At 38.8% G+C, this 27,290-nt stretch overlaps 1 protein-coding gene across 12 annotated transcripts in view; it reads left to right on the forward strand.

The window, feature by feature from the left end:
* The window catches only part of BPTF (bromodomain PHD finger transcription factor), a 52,482-nt gene continuing 25,192 nt past the window's right edge, over positions 1–27,290 (forward strand). For 10 of the 12 annotated variants that reach the window (XM_088176790.1, XM_088176788.1, XM_088176796.1 and 7 more), the window contains exons 1-11: positions 1–661; positions 12,007–12,829; positions 19,247–19,470; positions 19,625–19,825; positions 20,319–20,507; positions 23,123–23,287; positions 23,466–23,641; positions 24,533–24,888; positions 25,188–25,319; positions 25,855–25,984; positions 26,699–26,834. In XM_088176790.1, the coding sequence (XP_088032916.1) occupies positions 16–661; positions 12,007–12,829; positions 19,247–19,470; positions 19,625–19,825; positions 20,319–20,507; positions 23,123–23,287; positions 23,466–23,641; positions 24,533–24,888; positions 25,188–25,319; positions 25,855–25,984; positions 26,699–26,834 (3,178 nt within the window). In that variant the 5' untranslated portion in view covers positions 1–15. Of the gene's footprint in view, positions 662–12,006; positions 12,830–19,246; positions 19,471–19,624; positions 19,826–20,318; positions 20,508–23,122; positions 23,288–23,465; positions 23,642–24,532; positions 24,889–25,187; positions 25,320–25,854; positions 25,985–26,698; positions 26,835–27,290 lie in introns of those variants that run through there. The other 2 variants (XM_088176791.1, XM_088176798.1) reach the window with 2 other exon arrangements.

Below are 27,290 nucleotides of genomic sequence, written 5' to 3' on the forward strand. Positions count from 1 at the left end.
GGCCAGCGCCCAGCGATGCGGGGCCGGCGCGGCAGGCCGCCCAAGCAGCAGCAGCCGGCGGCGGCCGCCGCTCCGGCGAGCGCCCCGGCTCCGGCGGGCCCCATCGGCGGGCTGCGCTCCCGGCAGCGCGGCAGCAGCCGCGGCAGGTGGGCGGCCGCGGCCCAGGCGGAGACGGCGGGGCCCAAGCAGAAGGGAGCCGGCGCTGCCCAGGCCTCGTCGCCCGCCGCCGCCGCCGCCTCGCCCAGGGGGGGCGGCAAGAGGAAGGCGGGCGGCGGCGGCAGCAGCACCCCCGGTGGGGGAGGCAGCGGCGGTAAGGGCAGGGGCAGGGCCGGGGCGGCAGGAGCAGGGGGAGGAGGAGGCGCAGGAGGCAGCTGCAACAGCCAAGGCAGGGCTGCCTCGTCCAGGAGGAGCATCAGCAAAGTGGTGTACGACGATCATGAGAGCGAGGAGGAGGAGGAGGAGAGCATGGTGTCCGAGGAGGAGGAGGACGAGGGAGACCCCGAGGATAATCAGGACTCCGAGGAGGAAGAGGAGGAGGAGATAATGGAGGAGGAGGACGACGACGACTCTGACTACCCCGAAGAGATGGAGGATGAAGACGATGCCAGTTATTGCACTGAGAGCAGCTTCAGGAGCCACAGCACCTACAGCAGCACCCCAGGTAGAGAGTCCGTGGGCGAACTCAAACAAGTCGAGGGCACCCCACATGCTCCCTCTAGGTTGGCAAATACGGTCCGCGCTCCCATGCGAGGATGTGAGGGATGCCCGCAAGCACTCCCAGGGAGAGGGGTATGCAAATAACCGCTGGCAACCCCGGGGACGCGGGGAGCATTGGAAGATGCTCACAAACGCATGCACGGAGAGGAGCAGGGAGGGCGGGCGGCACTCTCTGAAACAAGGGGATGCTTTGCAAATATTCGTGGGGAACCTGGTAACCGCAGAAATGCGCGATCCACCAGGACGTGTTGCAAACAATGTCAAAAGTGTCGTGAAGCATTCACTTTAAATTTAAAAACAAGGGAAACGACAGGCATGCCACGCAGAGAGGTCTTTTCAGTTAAATACAGGAAAGGCTGGCTTGTGCTTGCAAATACAACTTGATGTTGAAAGGAAAGGAAGCACATGTAAGTTGAAGTGGTTTGAAAAACCAAAAAAACTATAAACACCGAGAATTTTCAGGCTTTTGAGATCAGAGCTATAACTGGATCCAGCATCTATTGGCTTTAAGACAAAAGTAGCTTTCCAAGGAGGGAAATGAGGTGCATTGTTCAAAATGGAGATTGCATTGTTATAGTTTGGGGAAAAGTGCACAGGGCCTCATTGCAAGGATATAGTTTGAGTTCAACACAAAGATTAAAAGGTGGAGGTTGAGTCAGAGGTCTTGCATTTAAACACTGCGTTTATCTTAAGATATGGCAGCCTTTAAAACTCATATTTGGGTTAAAATTCATTAAACATAATTGTGATTTTTTTTTTTTTTTTGATTCTAGTAGAACATTTGGGAAATTTTTAAGGCCTGCATTTCTGTTTGTCCTTAATTGGTTCATTCACTAAGCTTCAAAAATTCTTTTATTTCAACTTAAGCACTTTGAATTTATTTGATTTATTTGAACTCATTCCAGAACTGAATTAAAACTTAGACTATTTTATTTTTATTTTTTATTTTTTATATTTTTTTCTTTTTAAATCTCTGAACCAGGAGAATAGTTCAACTTATAGGTAACCTGGTATGATTTGGGCTGCAGGATGGCAGGCTGCTGTTGCTCCAGTATTTGGCCAGTTTGGAAGGGGGGAGGAACAGGTTGTTGGTGTGAATGCATTGCATCTTAATTAAAAAAGGAATGTAGTTCTGAATTGTTAGCTGATGACTTTTTAAAAGGGGGAAATACTGGCTGCTAAATGTGTAGCTTGTTTTTATTTTGGTGGGTTAGTGATATCAGCTCATTCTATGACTTCATAATAGTACTTTAAAAAGCTCTATATGTTTGTTTATATATATTTTTTAAACTTATATCCATATGCACCAGAACCTAAATGAATCACAATAGGTACATACATTACTAAATTTATTTAGACATAATTTTTTAAAGATGTTAGTTTACCTGTTGCAGGAGTGTCCTGCAATCAAATCGAAATTTTTTGAATAAAGATTCAGATCTGGCTTCACAAAAGGAAAAAAGCTCTGAAATTCTCTCTTGACTTTTAACTCTCCATTTTCTGCTTAGTTGTGATACCTTTCATTTTTATTACCTTTATGAGAGTGCTTATGTCAGAGAAATAATATTTTTATGATTTTAACTGGCTAGGTCAGGATAATATTTTTTATAGGAGCATCCAGGTTTAAAATGAGTTCTGCAGAGAATGGGTGTATGCCATTTTTCAAATGTGCTAAGTGTTTTGGCAAATCAGAAGATAGCTCTGTGTGCATTGTTGTACAAGCATAGACAGGTTTATGTGGTATTTAGGTGTATCAGAAACCATTTTGATAATTTATATGTTTATTTCTCACTTGGTCAGGATGACTTCAGTTAACTTTCTTAAGAGAAGTCTAAGTGTAAGCATTTTTATCCTTTAGGTGCTTTCGCTCTATATTGAGTTTTTGAGAGCTAAAACATTTGTGTTGTTATTTTGGCAATTTACCGGTGGTTCTTATTAGCTCAGTGTTTGCCTAAAGGTGCTTCCCTCTCTCCCAGACACACTCTTGCTCTTCTGCAAAGGAAATACAAACTTTTCATTCAGGCAGCTCAGTCCGTGCCTCCTGCTGGACAAACACCTGCTTTGGGAGCGCGGCTGTGCAGGGGTGGCACCGATGGAAATCTCGGTTTTGTCACAGTCAGGAGATGCCGGGAGTCAGAGCAGACTGACCGGCCAGGAAGGGTTTGTGTCCGGTCAGGAGCTGTGTGTGTGTGACGGGGCCGGGGCAGGGCAGGGCTGTGTCTCTGGTGTCCCTTCAGGGTGCACCCTGAGCCGCAGCTGGTCCTTGGCTGTGTGCAGATATCGGGGTTATTTCACAGCCTTGTCTTCCAGCCGGGCAGTGTGACACAGTGACAGAGTTCTTGTGCTGAGCTGCAGGGCTCCAAGGAGCTCTCCTGCCTTGGCTCCTGACAGAATTGTGCAGGTTTTTTACCAGAAGAGGTGATGAACAATCCTTCTCCCCTTATCTCCAGCCACTTCCAGGATGTACTCTCAGGGGCTGAAGAGTGTTTTTGAGAGCAGGGTATTGAATAATTACCATCCCAGTCAAACTCTCCTGCCAACCAAGCTTTTACACATCCCACTTAAATGGGGGATAGACTTGCTACAGTTTTTTCTAACTTACGTTGAGCAATGAATTAAAAGATCACAGAGCATTGTCTCTGGCCAAGAAAGCTTCAGGTTTTGTGCTCTGATGTGGAGCTTATGATTTATCTTGAACTTAGGTGTAGGAGTACTTTCTATTATAATATGATAGTAAAATTAATATTATTATAATATTATTAAACTATTTGAAGAAGCAGAATCTTAGAAAACAGAAAATCTCTTTAATATACCACTTAGTCACAGTACAGTAAAAACATACTGTGTGAATAACAATTACTTCTTTTTATTCTGCTGGATGTACTTTTGATGGAGGGATTTTGTGTATGTGTAATGTCCCTTCTCTCTCACCCTTTTGCATCCCCAAAAGGTGGGTGAACTGTTGGGACAGGGATCCTGTATAACTTGTATCACTAACCATTTTTGCCATTCCCTGTCCACTGTAAATTCTACTTGAGACTTGTCACTGTTGCATTATAGTTACTAAGTATTTAATATGTTGCAGAATTTTTAGAGACTAGTTGAATCAGGATGCCTGGAAGTCCTTAATTTTTTATTTATTGATTTTTATTCATCAGAAAACTAGTTTTAGGAAGAGTTATACATCTAGATTTATGTCATCTAGATCTAGATGAGATCATCATCAGTCTGTCAAACAAACAAATACACAACACTGGAGTTGGGAGACAAAATATTTATCTGAAAATACATTAAATACTTTTAGTTGGATTTTGTTTGTCTGAGCATTTGCAGGGATTGACCGTTGCTTCTGTTAAGCAGTTACTTCACAGTGTGCTTTTATCTTCAGAGTGAAAGAATTTAGCTGGGAATCAGGTGCTGCATTTGGTGTATCTGTAGTAATTTTTTATCTGAACATGTTTTTTGTGCTCTTGAAGAATTGTCTAAGTGGAGACACTGAGATATGACATTAAGATATGCATCCTCTTTTTTTGGCATGGGAAAAGATTTACCAGCCTCCCAAACATCTTACCTGGGCTCCCTCTTCTCTAAAATAAACCTCATATTCTCTTATTTTACCATTTAGTGATCTGCACTTTGATTTGTGCTCTAGAGGGAAGGATCACTAGTTGTCATGCCAGTCTTGAAAAATGACTCTTAACAAAGAAATTGTGTAGAAGGCCAAAGGAATGAATCTGGGGCTGATCCTGCTGCATTGACTTGTAAATTGGCAGCTTATCTGAAGAGAGGTTTGTCAGTGATCTCAGAAGCTCTGAGCAGCAAATACCTCGCCTTTATCAAAGTATGTGTGTTGTAAAAGGTTGCGTGCTGCTGATGACTTTATTGAGCAAACTTTTTTGGTAGATCTGCAGTAAAATTCAGTAAGTGCTCATTGTGTTGCACGGAACAGGTGTAATGTGAATAAATGTGGATTTTAGTAGGTTGGGGCTGGCTCTCAGGGCTCACTAACTTCTTAAATTAGTTACAGCCTATCACGAGTGTGTCCCAATAAATTGTCTGACTGTTCCTGAGAATCATTTTATTTGTACTACCTTTGGTTTTGTTGAGTTTTTTTCTTTGCCTGGGTTCTGGGCACAAAAAGGTTGTGCCTCTGAGTCCCCCTCAGAGTGATCTTACCTGCTGCTTGTCTTGCATTTGCATTAGTTAGCCAAATGTTAAAATGATTCCATCGATCATGGGAGGGTTTGTATTCCTGGCTCCTGAGGGAGTGCTGATGGCCATAATGTTGGGAAATTAAAATCTTTATGTAAAATCAGTCGAGAACCCTAGTTTGATCTAAAGGTGTACTGCTGACAGTGTGCAAACTGGAAAAAAAAAAGAAGCACCCAGAAGTTTTACAGTTTTAAAAGAATATAAAGACCTACTTTTGTACAAGGCAAGGTAGGAGTCAAACTTCACTTAAGAACACGTGAGAATTTGTGTGATGTGAGTGCACTCAGGACCTAGTCTAATGACCAGTGATTTTTTCATTTGTGTTTCAACTTCCAAAGCTTTATTGGTGCTTGGAATGCCTAATTTTTAATGTTAGTTTAGTTTTTAAGTTTTATTTATGGCTGATTTTTTTCTTTTCTCCAGACTAAATAAATAAATTTGGGTTAAGTGTGATTACTGTAGAGTAATATTCAAATTGGAGCTGCACCTACAAGTAGTTAAAAATGCATCTTATGCTTTTAGAAAATTTTCCTATAAGAGACTGTTTGACTTGTGAATATTAGAGACATGATTATCGTGTTGGCATTTTTAAAAAGGAAAAAATGTGTTTTATAGAAGTCAAAGCCTTTAATTTCAGCCCATCCCAAGAGAAAGATTTAGGTTTTTCTATTTTGGCACTGCTTTTCATAATATATTCTTATTTTATTCATTTTAGTGCTGTTTTTTCTTTGGTGGAAGCTGAGCAAATGTTCTCCGAAGGGATTTACTTTTAATTAAAGAACCAGTTTGGATATTGCTGTGGCAAACATGCAGCTCTGTCCAGTTTCTGCATTCTGCTGTGAAAGAAAGAACACATACACAAAAAAAAAAAAAGGTTATCTTACACATTTTCATCAAGTGTTTCCAGTTTTGTCCGTGCTATCAAACAAAACCTCGTGTGTTGCTGTACAGTCCCATTTGAAACGTGCCTGGTGCAAAGCAATAACATGGGACAGCAAGTATGTGTTTATTAAAACCAAACCAAAATAGGAGGGTCTCGGGGAGTTTGAGGGCAGTCAAAAGGCAAAGTTTCCAGAAGGAAGGAAAATGTAGGAGAGGACGTCTTCTCTAAGGAGTGCTCATGCTCCCAGGACATCATCTATAACTGCCAGCTGCTCTTTATGTTGAGAAGTTTTTGCAGTGACTCACAATCTGGAAAACAAAACCAGTCCAGTTCTACTGTACTAAAGATGGACTTTCATGTCAGAGTAGTGTGGTTTGACTTGGCTTGTGGAACTTGAAGCCAAAATTTAAATCTTTATTTTGGGGAAAATGGAAAGTCTTTTCTGGGGTCAGTTAGTGGAGTGTGGTGGAGGTCTGTTCTATATTTTCCCCCCTCCTGTGTCAGGTTGCTGAAGTATCTGAAACTCCTTGGTCTCTTTTCTCTCCCCAGTGCTCCTACCAGGCTTATCCTCTCCATGGCAACTGTGAGCAGGAGCTCTGAGCTGGAGAGCCCAAGTGCTGAGAAATTATGAGGAAGGGAAAGTTCTTAGAGAAGTGAAATGAGACCAGTTGTGAACTTTCAAATCAAGAGAGACTGGAAGCAGTGTTTATTTTTTAGGTCAGACCAATGCAGCCACCCCTCTGTCCCTGTTTAAACAAGACAGTGGCTTGGCAGAATATTTGTTCTGTAGGATCTCCAGCCACCAGTTCAGTACCTGAAATATATTGGGCTGAAAGGCTGTGTTTGCTGGAGGGGAGGGATGTTTAATGTCAGTGAGACAAGGCAAAACTGGATTTTTGTGATTTTTGTTGGCCTACATATGCATGGTGATTGAATACAACTGAAGCTGAAGATCATGAAAGTCATATTTCGTTGTGATACAGTTTTTCTGTATTCTGGACTCTGATGTCTATAGTTAATTCAGATACTCTGTTTACATAAACCAGCAGATGTGTTGAAGTTGGTTAAAGTAGTTTTAAATTCTGTGTTCTCCTGTGGTAAAGAGTAGATGTGACTTTCCCTTTTCTTCTTTCAGTCTGTGAATGAAAATGGAGACAAGGTTTTTGGTCCTTTTAAACTTTTTCATTTCTAAATTCTGAAAGGGTGGGCATTTGAACCGAGTAGGTTGAGTAGATGCAAATAAAAAAAAATAAAGCAATGGTTTGGTTTTTTAAACTAAATTCTGGTTTTGGGTGTTCAGATGTTACTTGAGTTACTTTGTTTTATTTCAAATATCATTAGTGTGTTTGCTTAAATATTTATAATATGAATTATTTTAGTTGATTATCCTAAGTGTAATTATCAGTATCTATAATTAAATGTGCCATGGAAATAGAATTGTTTACTCTTTCATCTTAATTAAAGGCAACTCTTCAACTAGGGAATTCAAAATAGGGACAGGTAACCACTGCAGACTGCTTCAGCACTTGGGGAGAGACAACCAGTGAAGAACTTGCCATTTAAAAGAAGCTTGTGCTAGATAGAAATGTAGAGAAATGTAGTGCTCAGACACTCCAGGGGATCTGGATCCTGTCAATATTCCAGCTGTGGCAGCAGGAGATTATTGGCAAATCAATTTTTTTCCACCAAATAAAGCTATGGAATTTGAGTGGTGTAGAAATGGACATTTTCTGCCTTTGTACTGCCTCAAACTTGGAAGTGAAATTTGATTCAGAGACTGAGTTAACCTGCAGAAACTATGTCAGAAGTATCTAATTTGCATGTAATAAAACTTGAGTATGTTTTGGGAAACTTCAGTGTGAGTAAATTGAGAGTAGATTTAGAATTTAGAGTAGTTACATGAAAATTCAGTTTCAAGTCTGGTCAGTCAGGTGGTGGTGCTTAAAGGAGAAGGAACCTGCCAGTGCACCTCCTCTGCAATCCTCTTGATGGTTGTGGGGTTAAACAGAATAGTACATACTGCAATTTCTGTTTGGAACAAAAATTCCCTGTGGGGGCCCAAATCCTTGACAAATGACAAGTTTAAAAAAAAAAGATTGTCAAATCCTAGTATCTCTAAAATAATTTGAACTAAAGTGTTTGAAGTGGCCACAGGTCTTTGCTGGGCAGTGGATTTTTTGTGTCTGCCACTGAATGTTGAATTTAAATATTGGCCCACTTGCCTCATGAAAAAGGATATTGTCCTTGAAAGTGAAGAGATTGAAAAATCGTATATATTTATTGTAGAGAGACATTTTTCAACATTTGAAGGATTTTTTTTGTGTTTATGAGGCACAGTTGGGTAAACATGGACTGTGATCTTCAAAAACCCTCACACAGGAGGTGGAGCTGCTCCAAAGCAGTGTGAGCTGTGGGTTTTCAGCACAATGAAAAATCAGCAGTGAAGAAAGGTTATCCAGACCAACCAGTAAAATACCAACATTTCAGCTCAAAAAAGAGACCTGTAGCACTTTGACATCATTATATCATATTCCATTGACCTGCACTTTTAATTTCAGTTGAGCAGCCACTTGCAGTGCTTCAAAATTTATGAGTGCCTTGGCAGAGAATGTCCATCTTTTTCACTGGAGATTATTAGAATGCTTGGGTTTGTTGGCTTGGACCTTTGAGGTTTTTTTTAAAGGTGTCTGAGTGTTTCTTGAGATCACAGTTGGTGTATTGGCCAGTAATACATTTAAGCACAAATTGCTTGAAATTTCTGAATTTCCAAATCACGCTTTGTGACTCTCTTCTCAACTTCAAATTCTCTTCAACCCCAGTACAGAGAATATTAATAACAAATTGCAAGTGAAATTGGAAAGAAAAAAAGCCAGCATAGAAAAATTTTGAATACTGTGCCATCAAGTCATTCAAGAAAAATACAGTTTCTATCTAAAATATTCTGCATCTTTAAATACTTGCCTTTTTTAGCTCTGGAAACCCGTTTATATTTAGTTGAGAATTGTTCAGAGCAGTTCTGTGTCCGAAAAGAGAAATGATTTGAGCTCTTGAGCTGTGATGTGTGGTTTCCAGTGTGGATGGGGAGTGTTGAGGTGCACAATATTGTAATGTGCTGCAACTGTGAGGCCTAACACAAATGAAGCACACATTTGATAATGCAGTCTGCTTCTCCTATCATCTGTTTCATTATTGCTTTTGAAATTCCTGTTCTTTATACCAAAGCAAACATGAAAATACATAAATTGAGTAGGAGATGGAATGGTATGACTAATGCAGACACAGGGTTGTATTGTGCTTGCACCAAAGTACAATTCTTTATTATGCTGTTATGACACTTTGTATACTGATAACACCTTTCTTCTAGATCTCATAATTGTACCAGTGTGCTTCCTTTGTAAGAGGAAGTGTTAGAGATTAATTTTTTCAGAACACGTTAGGAATGCCTTGTTTTAAAGTTCTTTTTTTTTATTCTGCTATTAATCTCATGTGGCAAATATACAAGTGGCTTAAAGTTGCACCAGTAGATGTTTAGATTATGTATTAGGAAACGTTGTTTTGCTGAAGGGTTGTAAAGCCCTGGAACAGGCTCAGGAAACTGGTGTAGGTCCCCCCACCCTTGAGGTGTTCTGAAATGTGTGGATGTGGCACCTGGGGACATGGTGGTGGGGCTGAGGTGGCTGGGCTTGATCTGAAGAGGTTTCCAACCTTAATGATTCTGTGATTCCATACCGTAAGAGACATCAGTGAAATTGGTATTTGGAGTCCATTTTTTCCACCAGTGGTCCTTCACTCTGGTTTATCTTTGTCTAAAATTACTGGGAGGATTTGTCACTTCTCATTAATTCAGGTAAAGTAGGGTTAATGTCCTTGCTGCTCTTTCTTGAAGGGCTGTTTTGTGGCTTTCCTGTGTGACAGACACATTTTTCTGCTACAGAAAGAATCCTGGTTGATAGCTCTGCTGGCTTTTGTGATACTTGGACTCTGTGAGGGCCATCAGTGATTTCAGAATATCTGTTCTGTGCTGGTAGTGGTGGTGTTGTCTTGCATGGCCAGCTAGGACTGCCATGTTGAAGAAAGCTTCAGGACCCCAAAGCAGTTTATAGTGTGAGCATGTCTTGTTTTGCTTTGGGGTCTTTTAATTAAACCAGCTGTGGCCTGTGCATATATGATTTTGGATCATGGTGATAGAAAAGTAGAGTTTAGAGAACACTTACTTTGTGCCTGGCTATGGAACTCCCTTGTCTTTGTGTGTTTGCCATGATTAAACATTTTCCACTGATTAGTGCAGAGGCGTGTTGGAAGACAGTCATAGAAGCATTCCTTCATTTTCCACAGTCAGAACTCAAACTTCACTAAACTTGGAAAGTTATTTTTATGCACAGATGAGGTTGACCTGTTACTTCTGTAATGGAAACATCTTGCAGTTCATCCTCTTTATTGTTTGGGTGTGTAATTTGTTGTATAAGATTTCATTCTTCAACATTGGAAAGGGAGAGCTGTGTCTGGTGCCTTCTTGCCATACCAGTCTAAGGGTTGATTTATTTTTCTGGAATAATTTGTTGTGCATCAAGGTGTTTCTTAGAGGTAGCTTTTCTTTCTGGTAATTTTTTTTTCCCCTTTCAATACATTAATGTTTTAATGATGATGTTTCAGGTTCAACAGGATCTGCCTTATCAGGTTTTCTCCCACATTAGACTTATTTTCTGTATTTCTGGGAGCATTGATGGGAGTAGGGTGGATTGAACAAATGCCACATAGAGCCATTTCCATTTAATGGTAACATCCAAGCTGACTGGAGCTCACTTTATGTCTTAATTTCCTTGAGCCAGTTTTTGAGGAGGTCTGTTATGTGCAGAATTTGGTTAAGAAATTACAAATGTCAATCTATAAATTCCATACTATTGGTTGTGTCACTCTCCAGTGTCAGAACACACAAAGTTTAATACATGTCCCATTTTAATGAAGTGAGTGTGGGAAATGGCTGCTATGGATAGCTGCAGTTTTTCTTTGAATTTTCTCTGTGCATGAAATGCATCCTTCTGACACTTGTCTGTGGACTATGGATAATTTAGAAATTTAGTTGTTGACCAGGATCTTAGTATCCTTAGTAAGAGGACCTAAAACTGCCTTTCATCTCAGTTCTGGGATTAAACCTAAATGATGGTTTATGAGATTTTCTCAACTTGTTTTTTTCTATAAAGGCAAATAAGTTTAATGAGTGAATTTAAAACTTTTAACTGATAGCTGAGAAATAGTTGCATGCAGCTGGTTGTTTTGGTAGATGAAAATATTTCATCTGTCAGGTAGTGTCATTTACAAAAATGTTCCTCTTTTGTTTTTCCTTCTGCTTGGCATCAAGGATAGTGGAATCCAAGGAAAGGAAGTGTGGCATCTTATCTGAATTGGCATCTGAGACTGAATTAATTATACTCAGTGTCTTTTATTTTAGGTAGTAAACATCTCTTTAGATTAGCTTTTATTGATAAACTTCATCCTTGCATAATTTTGCCTCCTCATTCTGTGGATATGGCTTCTGTTTTATTGAAGCAGGAGGGTGGGTTGGGAGGGGAGGTTGTTTGTTTGTTTTGAGAAATTGAGAATTTTTAAAATACTTTCATAAAACATCACATTTATCTTCTGGTTTCAGTTTGTAGGTAGTCAGGAGAAATATTCTAATTAGAAGGCAGTGGGCAACATGCTTTAGGTTCTCTTTTGTATTTTAATTTGGTTGAAATTGATGTCCTAAGACATCTGCTTGAAATGAGCTTTGCTGGATAGGAGAATAACTTGCAATTATTTAATACAAAATATCTGTTTGGAGCTTGATGTTTCTGGTTTAAACTAGACATGTTGAATAAAAATGAGGAAAGATTATTATTTTGGCTGCAGGAAAAGTCTTTCTTTTTAAGTAGTGTAAGCAATTACATTTCTATATTTCATTTTAAAGCTTCAGTAGATGTATATGTGTGGGAAATGCAATTCCTGTATGTATCTAAAGCAAAACTTCAGATATCTTGTGTTTTATTTTCATACTCTTGGTTAAAGTATAAGATGATTAGCTGAGTTAACACATTTATGTAACTGTGAAGCCTTAATTTGCATTAGTTCAGAATGCCAGCACAGTGATTGATGATAGATGTTTAAAGATGTTGACCTGTGAACAGCAAAATTCTTACTGTTGTTTTTTATTCCAGGTAGGAGAAGACAAAGAGCACATCGTCCTCGTTCTCCAATACTGGAAGAAAAAGATATCCCACCCTTGGAGTTTCCTAAATCCTCAGAGGACTTAATGGTGCCTAGTGAGCATATAATGAATGTTATTGCCATCTATGAGGTACTAAGGAACTTTGGCACTGTTTTGCGCCTCTCTCCTTTTCGTTTTGAGGACTTCTGTGCTGCTCTGGTAAGTCAAGAGCAGTGCACACTTATGGCAGAGATGCATATAGTGCTGTTAAAAGCAGTTTTACGTGAAGAAGACACTTCAAATACTACCTTTGGACCTGCTGACCTCAAAGATAGCGTTAATTCCACTTTGTATTTCATAGATGGAATGACGTGGCCAGAGGTTCTGCGGGTATATTGTGAGAGTGACAAGGAATACCATCATGTTCTTCCTTACCAAGAGACAGAGGACTATCCTTATGGACCAGTAGAGAATAAAATCAAAGTTCTGCAGTTCTTAGTGGATCAGTTTCTTACCACAAACATTGCACGTGAGGAGTTAATGTCAGAAGGTGTTATTCAGTACGATGATCATTGTAGGGTTTGTCACAAACTTGGGGATTTGCTTTGCTGTGAGACTTGCTCGGCCGTGTACCACTTGGAGTGTGTGAAACCCCCTCTGGAGGAGGTGCCCGAAGACGAGTGGCAGTGCGAGGTCTGCGTGGCACATAAGGTGCCTGGAGTGACTGACTGTGTGGCTGAAATCCAAAAAAACAAACCCTACATCCGACACGAGCCCATTGGATACGACAGGCACAGGCGGAAATACTGGTTCCTGAACAGGAGAATCATCATGTAAGTGAACTCATCATTGCATAATTCCTGAACAATAGTATTGTGCTTTTACTGCATCATGGAAATTGCTTTTGCCATCTTAAAATTGTTCTTTCTTTAGATAAGGCTGTTGCTTGCTGGTTTTTAAGGAGATTTTAAAGAGCATGTAAATAATCCATATTTATCCAAAATTAATATTCTTATAATCTATACATAAAAAGGACATAAAAACAGGGCCTCAGGCTTAATATTAATATGTCTAAAATAGATGAATGTGAGGAAAATAAAGGGAATATTAATGAGAATTCCTCAGTTTCTTGTAGAAGTTACTGAAGGGAAGTTTGGTTCTTCTTGCCATCACATGGTGTGGAGGACACTACCTGTGGTCTGTCACCTGCTTAAGCAGCATTTGGCTGCCGAGTTCTGTACTAGTTTGATGCTCTGCCTTTGAATCTGAAACTTTCAGAGATGCTCAAAGGGATTCACTGTTACTAGAAATGCAGAAAATGTTGCATTGAATGTTCTTTAGTGTAAAGAAAGCCACTAGAGCAAGTCAGGCCTTGCTGTGACAAGGCATGACTTCCCTTGGAGGAAGGCACTGTGGAGGAGGTACTGTGTGTGTGTTTCACACAATTTCCTGTTGCTGGTTGGTCTCAATAAACAAATGTACCTCAAAATATTAATAGGAATCAAACTCTTGCTAGTGAGGGCATTGTGCCCTGGATTTTACCTGAAAAGTTGAATCTGAAATCCATTTTTCACAGGAAAATGGCTAAAGATTGGTTTTCTCATAAAAGACTGTTCTGATCTAATTGTTCTCATAATGGAGGAGAAATAATATTTAAGTTAAATCGGTGCTATTGTTAAATTAGGAGAAATAGAGATTTTAGCAGAGCTCTGAAAACACAGAAACACATTTTCCCATTCAATGTTATGGAGAAAATAAACCACAGCTGGGCACCTTAACAGAATTTCGTACAAAGCAGGTTACAGGGAATGTTAAGACAGTAGCCAGTGTGTTAAAAGGGATTGTGAGGTTTGCTGATGGTGTTACATCTTGCAAAGGAGACACTTCTAAGGGCTCGTGGTATTCCTTTAAAATGTGGGGCTGTTTCTCTGGGGTATTGTCAGCTGATGCTTTAAGTAATAATTATCTCTGCTCTGTTTCCTGTGTTCTTCTTTCATATTCGTAAAAAAAGAGTCCATATTTGAGCTTTTTTAGTTTCTCTGGGTTATAAAATGTCACAGTAGTGCCAAGTAACATTTCAAAGGATGCAGGTAATTTTTTATACTCTTCTCTTTTTTTCCTATATATATGCTCCATGTTTATACTCAGTCACATGCTCCACAGTAAGGGGTGGATCATTCAGGTGGTTCACCAGGACATAAGAGGCACCTGAAGCTGTTGATATCCCAATTATTTCATTGCTTCATACAGAATTTCCTACCTGTTGTCTTCAGAAAATGTACTGAAATTTTGATTTTCACAAAATGCCTGGTTGTGAAGGGCATGTAACTGGGATTATTTTTGTTCTAGTTACTTCTGCTTTAATAACTTATGGTTTCCTCTGCCTTGTTTTTGTGTCTTTCCCCTCAAACTCTTGAGGAAAAGGCTGTTCTAAAGTTGGGTTTGTCTTCACTGCTCTCCTGTACTGGCAGAGATCTGGGAATTAACATTAAAAAATGCAGATCACTCAGGAGCTGATTTTGAGATAAATGGGCAGACTTTGTTTCCTCCCTTTATATAGGCAGAGATATAATTATTTTTAACCAAACTCGAACTGTGAAACAATGTTTTTTCCCAGTGAAGTGGAGTATTTGATGTTCAGAAGGTTTTGATGCAGACAGTACTTCAACATATTTCAAACTAAAATGAATCATGCAGGTGCTTCGTGATCCTTTGAAATGTGCACATGTGAGAGTTGTTTCTTTCTAGCATGTTGAGAGTAATTTTAACTGCACTTAGAAGAGACATCTTCAAAAGTTAAGTGCATTGAGTTTTTAAAAACCAGTGTTTTGTATTCCTCTTAGGTGTCCTGTGGGCAAATTATATCACAAGGGGGCAAAAGTACTACATAACTTAATTCCAGGAAAATGCAACTTTAATAAATCACATGGACATTAAATTCTATACTTTCAGTTTTTAAATTCAGTAAGCATGCTGTATCCCAACCCAATTTTTTGCATTTATTTATTTATACACACTGAACAGTCTCAAAACACCCCTGATATCTTGGATAACTGAAGGGTAACTTGAGGGATAACTGCCAAATGCTAAAATCTGAGATGTGTGAAATTATATCAGTTTTATTAAAATGAATAGAGTGTATTCCCCAATGCCATGTGATCAAATGTATCAGAGGAAACTAATAGATCTAAAAATAATCTGCACAAATACCAATTTGAAATCCTGCCCAGGAAGATTAGAGAACTGGAATCCGAAATTCTTGGTGGTTTTGTTTCTCAAAAGGGTTTTTAGGGCTTTTTACATCTTCTCCCCTCTCCCCCTTTAAATGTCTTAAATCCAACCTGCTGTTGGTTTTCCTACCTTTTAAGGGGTTTTGTAGACTTGTTGCCTGATACTTTTATTTCCATCACTTGCCTTTTTTAAGCCCTTCATTGTGGGTTTGTTTCTCTTTTCCATCTCGTCTGTTTTACAAAGATGTAAAAGTGAAGGAGTCTCCTCATGAACAAATATCAACAAGATTAAAACAAAAAACAGGCCAAGAGCAAATTAATTCCTGAACTTTTTGTTTCAAGCTGTTTACAAATTAAGGATGATGCCTCTGGGTCAATTGCATTTGTTTTACTTGTGAAGATTATTTCTGCAAGTTATTAACTCAGGAAATTTAGGACTTTGACTTGCATTGTCTTTGTAAACTGCTGCAGTGTTTTAACAAGTTTATCTTCATAGAAATATTGAGATGTTTTGGATTTATCAATTATCTGTGAAAGAAGATAATGAAACACTGTTTGGCTTTCATTTCGATAGTAAAAATAGGACACACATTGTTATTCCTGAGTTGTATGGATCTTCCTCGACAGCCAAAAGCAGTTTCAGCTTTTTTTCTACGAGATTTGTCATGCTGTTTATGTTCTTAGGGGGTCCTCCTCTATTTTCTCCAGTTAATTAACAAGGGTTTGGGTCTTCCTTTGAATAGATTGCTTTAAACAATTTCTGAATTCTTCAGTTTCCAACTGTATCATCATGGAATTCAGGAAGTATCTGCTACTACTAGTACTAAATATTTTGTTATCACCTTACTTGAAAGTTTTGATTATCTTCTATGTTGCTTTTATCAGTCTTTAAACTTGTCTCTGCAGCCTGCCAGTGAATAGTTCCTGGCAGCCAAGGAGGCTGAAAGAGGTAGGAAATAGTCATGTGATTCTTTTCTCCCTCCTTGGCCTCACATACTGTGTGTGACTCAGCTGAGTCCCCTGGAGTCTCTGCAGACCTGTCCGGCTCCAAGCTGGCAAATCTGCCTGCACTGGCCGGGAAAAGCTTTGGGAACTGGTCCTTGTGCACACTTGCATCTTTCCATCTTTTTATGACAGCCCCTCTGATTTCTTCAGAGAGTAAAAGTGGTGTCCCTTTAGTAAACACAAGAAGATGTTAAGGGAAAGTTAGCTGGAATTATATAATTGTTAATTTAAGTCTTTTATCTAATTTGGCAAAAATGGATTGCATGGAATGATTTCTGCTGTGTGCTCCAAGTCTTCCCTTGGCACATATCTGAATCTTGGAAAGAAGTCTGGCCAGAGATGAGTTTGGTGTAAGCACACAGACCAACCAGTTTGTGCTGTTTCACATTCTGTCTGTGCTTTTTCAAGAGAAAACTCTTTAATTCCTGAAACTCTCTTGTTAAGGTTGTGATAGTCTTCAGTTCAAAACAAACGTTATGCTCAAACCCTGATATAAATGAAGTAGAAGAGTATTAAAATACTCTTGGATAACCTCATTCTCTGTTTCTAGAATATTGTCTGAGCAGTTCTTTAATGGGCAGGACTCAAATCACACGTGGAAGGATTCACTTCAGGTGCTGTCTGCAGAATACCCTTGGTGGGCTGGTATCTCAGCTCTGCATACTGAGCCTTGGGGTTTACTGGCCTGCAGTACAGCAAACCTTTACTGGTGCTGAGGATTTTTTCTTGAGTTATCCAGGGAAACTGAAAACAGCAGTTAATTGCTTTTCAGTCTAATGCAACCTTGCAAACCTAGAATAGAAAGGTCTGATGGGAAGGGAAAAGCCAGATGCTGCTTGGGATGTTCAGGTGACACACATATTCACCCTGGCTGCGTTAGTGCAGCTGGAGCAGTCTCAGATTTGCTAACTGGGGGGGAGAAACATGAAAATAAGAAAACACTTGGATGATCACCATCAAAATAAAAGCAGTGTGTACAAGCTGCTTGTCTGGCAGATGGATGCAGGCACAGCCTTTCCTCATGGAGAGATGAAAGTATATTGTCAGACTTGATCTCAAAGATCTTTTCCAGCCGAAGTGACTCTGATTCTATATAAAGCGTTTATATTGTTGCATATCTAGGTCATATAAGAGGATGTATAAATGGCATTATCTCTCTAGCAAATAATCCTGTAACTACAACAGAGCTACAACAGAGGGGTTCAGAATGAAAGGTTCAAGTTCTCTTTTTGGTCAGTTAAGAAAGAGAGTAATAACAGCATCATATTCTACAGTCACGTTTGTCAGGAGCACAGCAGCCTTACCACTGCTGCTCTGCCAGCGTCTTGCACTTGCCATTTCCCTTGGACACTCGCCAGGGAAAGCTCAGAAGGCACCCATTCCCTGTCCTTTTTAGTTAAGCATTTTGTTTCATCTTTTTATTTCCTCTCACTGTGTAAAGCCCTATTCTTGCTTTCTCATCTCCCCTTCCATCTTGGGTTTTGGGTGTTTGCCTTTATCTTCCTCTCCCGTGGCTTTTGTTCACCACCGGTAATGAAAGTGCTGTCATTCCTTTTGTTGTTGGTAAATAACTCTTGGTTTAGAGGAAACATGGTTTAAACAGTAATTTTTCTTTAACATGGAAGTTTACAGGCCTAGAATATTCCAGAGAGTCAAATGATTGTCAATGTTCAGCTGTTACATTTTGGTGTGTTGTACATGACAGTCTTCCTTAGATTAGCTGTTTTCTGAGAAAACTTGTCAAACTTAACAGGTTGATGTGGTTGAAACTAATGGAATGTTGGCTGTTTAGAGGAATAAATGGGTAAAGCAGAATTAGTTGCTTTTCATGAGTAAAGGTCTTTATGAGAGATGCAAGTTTCTTTGCAATACATCGGGTTTTATTATCAAAACCAAAAGTCTGTTTTGTAATAATGGCTGTGACAAGTTAGTAGTTGAATTTTGTGTAATACTGCCATTATTAACTTCACAACCACCTTGTTTCAGTAGTGTTCTGATTGAGTTGCAAATATTAATTGTTTCACAAGTACAGAGTAGGAGGCAGTAGATCAACAACGATCAAGTTGCCTTAAGGATGTTTGTCTTTCTGAATTCCTGAAGCCAGTTCAGGCCATTTTTAATACAAAAGCCACGGGAAGGGAACCAGTAGAGAGGAGCTTGCAACAAACCCCACAAGGACAGATCTTTGAGATTTACATTCAGTTTCCCATTGCTGTCACAGCTCTTGGGTTAGGATTCTCAGTGAGTCTGGGATGTGCAGTGGAAATGAGTGGACAGGCTCATGCCAGCCTGGATCTGGCTGCTGCTGCTGCTCCACAGGATGGATCAAGCCAAGCTGAAATCCAGCAGCTGCAGAACTGCTTGGAGCATCTTCCCTGTGCTCTGCAGCCTCCAGGAGAGCCTGTTACCTGGGATATTGATGGAGCTCCCTTGGCTCTGTGGCCCTGCTGAGGTGCTGTTGGCACCAGTAATTCTGGGCTCCTGGGGTCGTGGAGTACTGCAGATTAAAAATGTGGAAATCCATTGATCTTTTCAGAGGGGTTGTATTATGACTCATCCCTTACTTTTGCTCTCACAGGTGGATGCTGTAGGATGCCAGTATAAAATATTTTATGAATGTGATGTTCTATACTTTGAATTTTCTAACTGTGTTTTTTCCTAAGTATACTGTCAGAAACTACCATTCTGGATTTACAGATCATTTCAGATTTAGTAGTAAATTACTGGTTACAGAAATAGTAAATATAGTGAGAATAAACCTTGTTGTCAGATTGGAGTTTTAAGGAGATCTCAATGCTTTCCTGAAGAAGTTGTCATGAGAACTAAGGGGATGAAGAAAGGGAAGGAAACAAGAAAGGAGTATTGATATTAAGCTGGGTGCATATGAGCAATGTGATTTATTTATTCACACTCAGGTATTGACATTTCATAGTGCTCTGCAAAAATCAGGCTGATACCAATTTTTGTCATTCACCCAGATATTTTAAAATCAATATTTTTAAAATACTCCTACAGAGAGGAAGATTCAGAAAGTGAGAAGGATAAGAAAATCTGGTACTACAGCACAAAGATCCAGCTGGCAGAGTTGATCGAATGCCTGGACAAGGATTACTGGGAAGCTGACCTATGCAAAACCCTGGATGAGATGCGTGAAGAAGTTCATCGGCACATGGATGTGACAGAAGACCTTACAAACAAAGCAAGGGGCAGCAACAAATCTTTCCTTTCTGCAGCAAATGGTAGGAATATTTTGTGTAATGGGAATAGATGCTGCACTTTGAATCAAATCTAGTTTATCTTGTATCAGAAGCAGGATTTATGTCATGTTATTTGTGCTCCGTGGCTCTGCAGGTGGTTTGTTGTTTCGTGCTGACAACATGCTTTATATTGTAGATGAAATTTTGGACATTATCAGAGCAAGAAAAGGAGAAATAGTGGAAGATAAAAACACAGGAGATGAGGAAGCAGAAAAGGCCAAAAGTGATGTTGATAATGACCAGACAGATGCTGAGAGAGACAAGGAAGAATCTGGAGAGCAGGATAAAATTGAGGAAACACACAGTGAGCAAGATGTGGAAAAAGAGAAAACAGAAGGTAAAAAAACTGTCTGTGCTTTAAAAGCTCCATTTAAATGAAGTGAACTCCATATTTCTTTAAGTGTTAATGTGGTACTTTCTTTGTATGATTCTCCAGGGTATTTCTGTAATAGGTGATACTTGTCACTTCCTTTGTGCTTGTATGTTGGAGTTGTTCTTATTAAGTAATTTCACCCATTTTCCTACTTCTGTACAGCTGGCTCCTAGATACCCTGCCTTGAGGTACAGGTGATACAGGTTGTGATCAACATGTTTGTAGTAAGCCACATTACATAATTTTTAACTTTTTCCTCCTCACAATTGGTTTGTTCTTTGATTCTGAGACAATACCATCTCCTAGCAAAAAATAAAGGGAAGGAAAAAGCTCTCTATTTTTTCAGCATTATCAAACAAACAAAGCTGCTGAAGTTGCTTTCTGTGGATGATGCCAAATGACATCTTAAGGCATAATAAAGAACATCCCTAAAGTTTTGTTGTGCGTTTTACTATAGAGGCAACAGTCGTTGGGGATAAAAGTAACTCTGTGACCTCAAGCACTGATGACAGCACCACAAATCCTTCTGCAGGAGAGAATAGTTGCTCTGAAGGGAAGGACGCAGTGGGGTGTCAGTCAGAAACCCTTGATAGCAACAACGTGGCAGAGAAGAAGGTGGCATCAGAGCTCCCTCTGGAACTCTCAGGTACAGAAGGCACTGTTACCAATGCCTCTGTAATTTGGGGAATCTGTTTTTCTCTCTGATTTGTCCACTAAAATCATTCCCAGTGTATATCACTCATGCTGTTTGCTTGCAGTGCCATCCTTTACTGCTACGTTGTCATTATTAACATTTCAAAGTTAATTTTCTTGCAACTAGTTCTTGAAATTTGTGGTCCTCCGTGACATTAGCATTTGTTTCCATGCCTTCCAAAGACAACTATGGCTAAGCTTTTATTTTCTATTTTCTGTATATTTTATTTTTCCATAGTGATCTGTAATGATTGTTAGCATCCTCAAAGTTTATTTCAAACCTAATTTGCTGCTGGCTTGCTTATTATTTTAACCTTTCATTTACTGTGTAAATCACTAACAAAGTGTTTTCATTCATGTGAATAAATCATTGCACTGAAATGTCAAGATTAAAATTGTCATGCTGAAAAATTTAAACAGATTTCAGAATTATAAGCACAAGGGTTATTGTATTTTAACATGTTTTGTTCTGCCATGTCAGTGACTCAAAGGTAATAATACACACTATTTAAAACCAGACAAACTTACTTTTGCTTTAGGAATAAGTGGAGTTGATCAGATGTAACATAAACTATGAGTGTACTATTCTAGAATTTATATTACATTTAGAATTATATTCTGTTACAGAATTTACTGCATAACAAATATTGTTTGAAACAGCTGATTACTGTTAAAACAATCAGGATTTTATTCTCAGTTTTATTCTCAGTTCTTAAAAATCTAAACGTGTGTGGTGTGAGCATACTCAGTGTGTTATGTTTTAAAAAGAGGTAGTAAATGTTTTCTCTCCTACAGAAATAGTTCTCCATGCACTCATAGTCTGCAGCTTTTCAACCTATGAAAGTCAGTTGTAATAAATTTTCTGAACAGGAGGACAAAATGAAAGCTAAGATTAATGTGTAATCTGCAAGCCTCATGATACACTTTTTAAGTACAGAAAATGTCCTCATGTACGAGACAAAACCCATATATTTTAGATACATGACCACATTTTTTTTTCCAGTTCTCCTATTTCTTCTTCCATTTTTAAGTTAAAATAATTGTGTAGAGGTTTAATGGAAAAGATACATATCCCATAATTTTGTTCCAGACACCTTTATGGGTTTGTATTTTATTTTAAAGATTCACTTACATATTTATCATTATTTATTATACTTTCACCAATACTTTTCTCCTTCCAAAACTTCGATGTGAGTTGTATATTTGCTGGGTCTTTTTTTTTTTAGGAAAATGTGTGTGGACAAGGTTTCTCCTCATGTCTAATACACTATATTCACAGTGATGTTTGTGTTCTTACTATGAAATTTCAGTTTGAGACTCTCAGAGAGAGGGAGAGATACTGAACCAGGATTGGTGAGGCAGTTATCCCCAAAAGAGGAGGAAATAGAAGTAAAATGCAGAGGTAGATGAGGATATCACCATCCTTGTTAAATGCAATTTGGATATTAATCTTTATTAAGACAGGTTTGGGTGCTTCCACTCTCTTCCAAACAGCAGCCATGGAAACAGGTCCATTTTTCCTCATAGTAAAAAGGGAAATAGATCAAACAGGGTGGTCACCCATTTGGCAGAGTCAGAAATCAAGATGCATTCAGATTAGGGATCCTCTAAGAATTCCAGAATATTTACCTGATCCATCATTCTGCTAGGAGTGAATATTTCACAAAAAACAGGTTTTCTTCTGTCATTTTTCTTAACAACATCAGAATCCCTGATGCTTTGGAAGAATTCTAGAAGCAGGCAGATCTTGTAGATTTTAAGCAGCTGAACTGTCTCCCTTTGGCACAAAGCCCAGAAGACATCTCTGGGTTTGCTGTTTTGAGGGATTGGGGCTTGTTCCTACTGGGAGGGGGAGAGATTTATTTTGAGGTAGCTGCAATTAAATGATATTTAGTCAAAACTTCCCACTGGGGCAGCACAACAGGTGAGGTGACAACAAAGTGCAGAGCTGTCAAGTCACAGTAACAGGGACAGCTGATGACCAGGAACCCATCTGAAGCCACATCAAGACTCATCAGATCAGGAAGGGGCTGATATTTTAAGTGGGCTGATATTTAGAGCAGTGCCAATGAAACAGAAATCTGTGAGATTCCTGAGAATTAAGTTGCTGAGGAAGAGACAATCAAAGACTCAATGGAAAACAAGGGAAACTGAAAGGTGTGTGCTCTGAGGAGCAGCTAAAGCACAAGAAAATTAAAGGAGAGAAAATCAGGTGCTTCAAGAAGACCAAATTTTATGAATTCTAAATGCAAAACAGTCTCAGGACTATTAGTGCGTGCATCTATAGAAAAATTGTCTTGGATGAAATATTTTTGTATTTGAAATATATTTGTATTTTAAATACAAGTACGAATTTCAGTTCTTCAGAGATGTAGAAGTTGAAATTGCTTGAAACAGAACAAAAATACTCTTGTGGATACAGTGCTCTGAAGGGAATTAATACTTTCTATTTATTTCCCTCCAGTCCAGCAAAACATGTGCATCTGCCTTTTTTTGATGAAAACTTTAAAAAGTTGTATTGATCCAATTCAAAAGAAAAAAACTAAAACTGAAGTTGTTCTTTTGTAGAAGAAACTGGTCAGATGATCCCCAGCAGTGGTTCTGCTGCACCTCCACAGGCAGATGTTGAGAACAGCAGTGGCAGCGAGCTGGGCTCTGGGCACAATGACTCCATTAAGACTCTTGATGATGCTGAAAATGCAGAGAGGGGATCCCAGGCTTCAGAGGATATAGGTAATAACACTAATGATGATGATAATTATAATAATAGTAAGGATGATAAGGAAAATGACGTCTCCAACTTTCATTTTATGCATCTTTTCACTAAACTTTCTGTTCTTTTTGTGACTTCCATACATCAATAGCAAACTTCCAATTCTTGTTTTAAAAGCCTTTTTTTATTCCTGGGCAGGAGAGAAATCCAATGGTGACAGAAGTGATTCTCCAGGTGCAGGGAAAGGCACACCAGGCTCAACACGGATGCTCACCAGACTGAGAAATCCAGATAGCAAACTGAGCCAGATGAAAAGCCAGCAGGTTGCTGCTGCAGCAAATGAAGCAAATAAGGTGTATAAAGAAACCAGAGAGGTTTGTGCACATCTTGGAAAACTCAACTACAGAAAATATTCTGGAAAAAATGATAATTTCTTTAAAGAATACTAAATTTTATTGAGAAGTTTAAAAAAGTGATGTTTTCAGGCAATGGAAGCACTTTTAAAAAGAAGGCAGTAATAAATTAGCAATGGTGAAATTTTAATATCACAGGAAGCTCTTTCCCCCCCTCCTCCTTTGCTCTCTTGGGTGCTCTCTACAGAGTGATGACAGTGACCCAGTGCACTAGTGTAGTTGTTTTGTGTGACTGGGTTGTTTGTTGTTTTGGTTCTGTTTTTTTTAAGCAGCCCAGTTTATCCAGGAAGGAAATGCCTGGCTGTTGTGACTTTTTTTGCAGTTAATTGTCTGCATGTTATTTGGTATATTAATTTTATTTTTGTTAATTGATTTTCCATGTAAGTTATCACTTAATGAATTTATTGACAAACAAATTAGTCCAGTGATGTTATCTATACCATGTTTTCAAAGTCTAGGATACTTGTTTGCTAAGCTGCATATCTGAATTCTGTGATGTATCAAGGAGGGGTTCACAGAGGGCTTACCTGAGTTTAGTGAAGCTGCTTTCCCAAAGCTCTCTCCCTCCACAGGCACAATCAGAGCAGCAAAGCAGGTTCCTGTTTGGTCTGAGGAGCCTAGATGGTGATTTTTTAATGTTAAAGTTGTTCTGGGAATATGCTAACTCTGTAGACAGGCAGTGATGAAGACATGTATTGGTGTATTGGATAAACAGTTATTTGTTTCTCCAGACTGATGCAGGGTATTTTTATTCTTTTGTAGATAGACATTTGGAGCCTAAATCATATATAAGTAAATAGAAGGAATTATTTTACAAATTCAATGAAAAGTTTCCAATATTTCTTCCATAAGGTTCTGGTGGTCAACTCTCAAGGTGAAGTCTCCCGAGTGAACACCAAGAAGGACGTGGTGATTAAAGGAAATATCAACAACTATTTCAAACTGGGCCAGGAGGGGAAGTACCGTGTTTATCACAATCAATATGCCACCAATTCCTTTGCTTTGAACAAACACCAGCACAGGGAGGACCACGACAAGAGGCGACACCTCTCACACAAATTCTGCCTGACCCCAGCTGGAGAGTTCAAGTGGAATGGGTCTGTGCATGGCTCCAAAGTTCTCACCATATCCACCCTGAGGCTGACCATTATTCAGCTAGAAAACAATATCCCAGCATCCTTCCTGCACCCTAATTGGGCTTCCCACAGGTAAATGAATAAATGGAAATACATCTTCTCCTTGTTTTACTTGTGGTTTTGCTAGCAGTGTTAATAAACAATAGTCTTTTTTTTTTTTTTTTTCAAATCTGTGATTTCCGAGCTCTGTGCTTCACTATAATAAAACTTTGTATGTGTTTATGATGGAGGCTAAAAGGGTTGTGCATTTGACTGAAGTATTACTACAGGAGGTTTTATCCTGTAATGGTAATGGCAATCCTGTCATGTAAAATGGCAGGCTGTATTAGTGCATATCTATGTTTCAAATCGTTCTCTTTTTTCCTATTTAGGTCTAACTGGATTAAGGCTGTTCAGATGTGCAGCAAACCCAGAGAATTTGCACTAGCACTGGCTATATTGGAGTGTGCAATCAAACCAGTTGTCATGCTGCCCATCTGGCGGGAATCCTTGGGGCATACGAGGTAAAATTAATAAATATTAAAATACAGTTGAATATGACGATTTTACTTTGTTTTGCAATTGCTAGTTCCTCTAAGGCTGTAAGAATTATGTTTCAATTAAGATAGACATTCAGTACTTGAAGTGTATTTTCTCAAACAGAAATACTGAAAAATCATGACAATATTTTTATAGTGTCACTGCTCCTGTGTTTGATTTATCTGAGTCACAGTCTCAAAACTGCTAAAACTCTGGGAGAATAGAAGAGCAAATTGCAACACTCTCAGTTCACTGGAGTCTGGGTTTTGTCTCTCATTTTGTCATAGGAGCAGAAAATAGATGTGTCTGGTGTTAGACACAATTGCATCCAGCTGTGTTTGCCTCACTGAAATAGCAAAAAAGTGATGTTCCTGTTACAAGTAATACCTAAAACCTGATAGTGGGCATTCCTCTTAAGCTCAATATTTAAATTTATTCAAGGGGTATTATGCACTGTTGACTCCTTATATTTGCTTGCAAGATCCTGTATTTAAATGTGCTTAAATCTGTATGGCTTAGATTACGCAGAATGACAGCAATAGAAAGAGAAGAAAAGGAGAAAGTGAAAAAAAAAGAGAGAAAACAAGAAGAAGAAGAAACAATGCAGCAAGCTACATGGGTGAAATACACATTTCCTGTCAAACACCAGGTGAGGGTTTCTTTTGTGGGTTGAACGAAGAAAATGCAGGAATTATTGATTTCTAACTCTTTTCTGTTTAAACTTAGAGTGTTCATGTCCTTGTGTTACTCCAACATGGAAGTAGGAGCCATGGCCATGTATTCAAGCACATTATCTTCATTTGAACTGAGCTAGATCTGTGTCATGCTCTTATTGACACTGCCTGAGTGACAGATACTGGTCTGCAAATGCAGCCTTTCCTAATGGAAGGTTCTAGGGAGTGATTGGAATCTTGTCTGTGTGTCTGTCCCTGTCCCACTGCCTCTCCCTAAAAAATCCAGCCTTTGGAAGGTTGTGTAATATGATGGGAACTACTGTAGAAACCTCTTCATGTTCTCCTGCAATAGAATATTAACTGCTTTTGTTGGAGTAGTTCTTTCCTCTACACTTGTAACAAGCATACAGGTTGAATCAAAAACTTGTATCATCTTTCAGCTTTTAGGTAAATAGATTCTCACAATTACATTAAATAAATGAGGCTTTTAGATGTTACTAGGATAAATCAATTTAATTATCAGCAGATATATCTTCAATTTTAGTATGTTATTTCACAAATATACTTCAACTTGCTTGGGAAAGTGTGTAAAAATGGGTTTTTAAAAAATTATCTTTGAGTTTTTAAATGTAAACATAATAATGCAGCATACAGAATTATTAATACTACTTTTTAAAAATTATTTACAGGTTTGGAAACAAAAAGGAGAGGAATATAGAGTAACAGGATATGGTGGCTGGAGCTGGATTAGTAAAACCCATGTCCACAGGTTTATGCCCAAACTGCCAGGAAATACTAATGCAAATTACAGAAAATTGTTATCAAGTAAGTGTCTGCATTGCTTGCATTTTTTTTAAATTGCAGTTAATTTGTGTGTCATATTTCTTGAGGAGAATTTAGGAATTTAGAATTCAGCAAAGCTTTTGTGGATATCTGGTAGTCTTGGTCAGTGTAACCTGTTCAATTGTCACAGACATTTTGTAGCTACATTAAATTGTTTCAATTATGTTGTGTGTAATGCTTGTGCATCTTTGTGTAGCCTTGTTTAAATTAAAGGTAGATAAAAGTTATGTAGAGCATCAAAACCAAAAAAATAATACCTTAAATATTGAGAGGGTGTATATATTTATTCAGTAGTGCACTGTTTAATCTATGGTGTTACCACTGGATGCTTAATTCTCTTTCTGAATTTCACTAATGATGTGCAAATTATTTGAGAGGTAAACTAACATACATTCAAATGTGGCACAGTGCAAAAAATACTCTGGATAATTGAAATAA

Source organism: Sturnus vulgaris, chromosome 20 (assembly GCF_052056855.1).
Source record: "Sturnus vulgaris isolate bStuVul1 chromosome 20, bStuVul1.hap1, whole genome shotgun sequence".
Taxonomy (NCBI): domain Eukaryota; kingdom Metazoa; phylum Chordata; class Aves; order Passeriformes; family Sturnidae; genus Sturnus; species Sturnus vulgaris.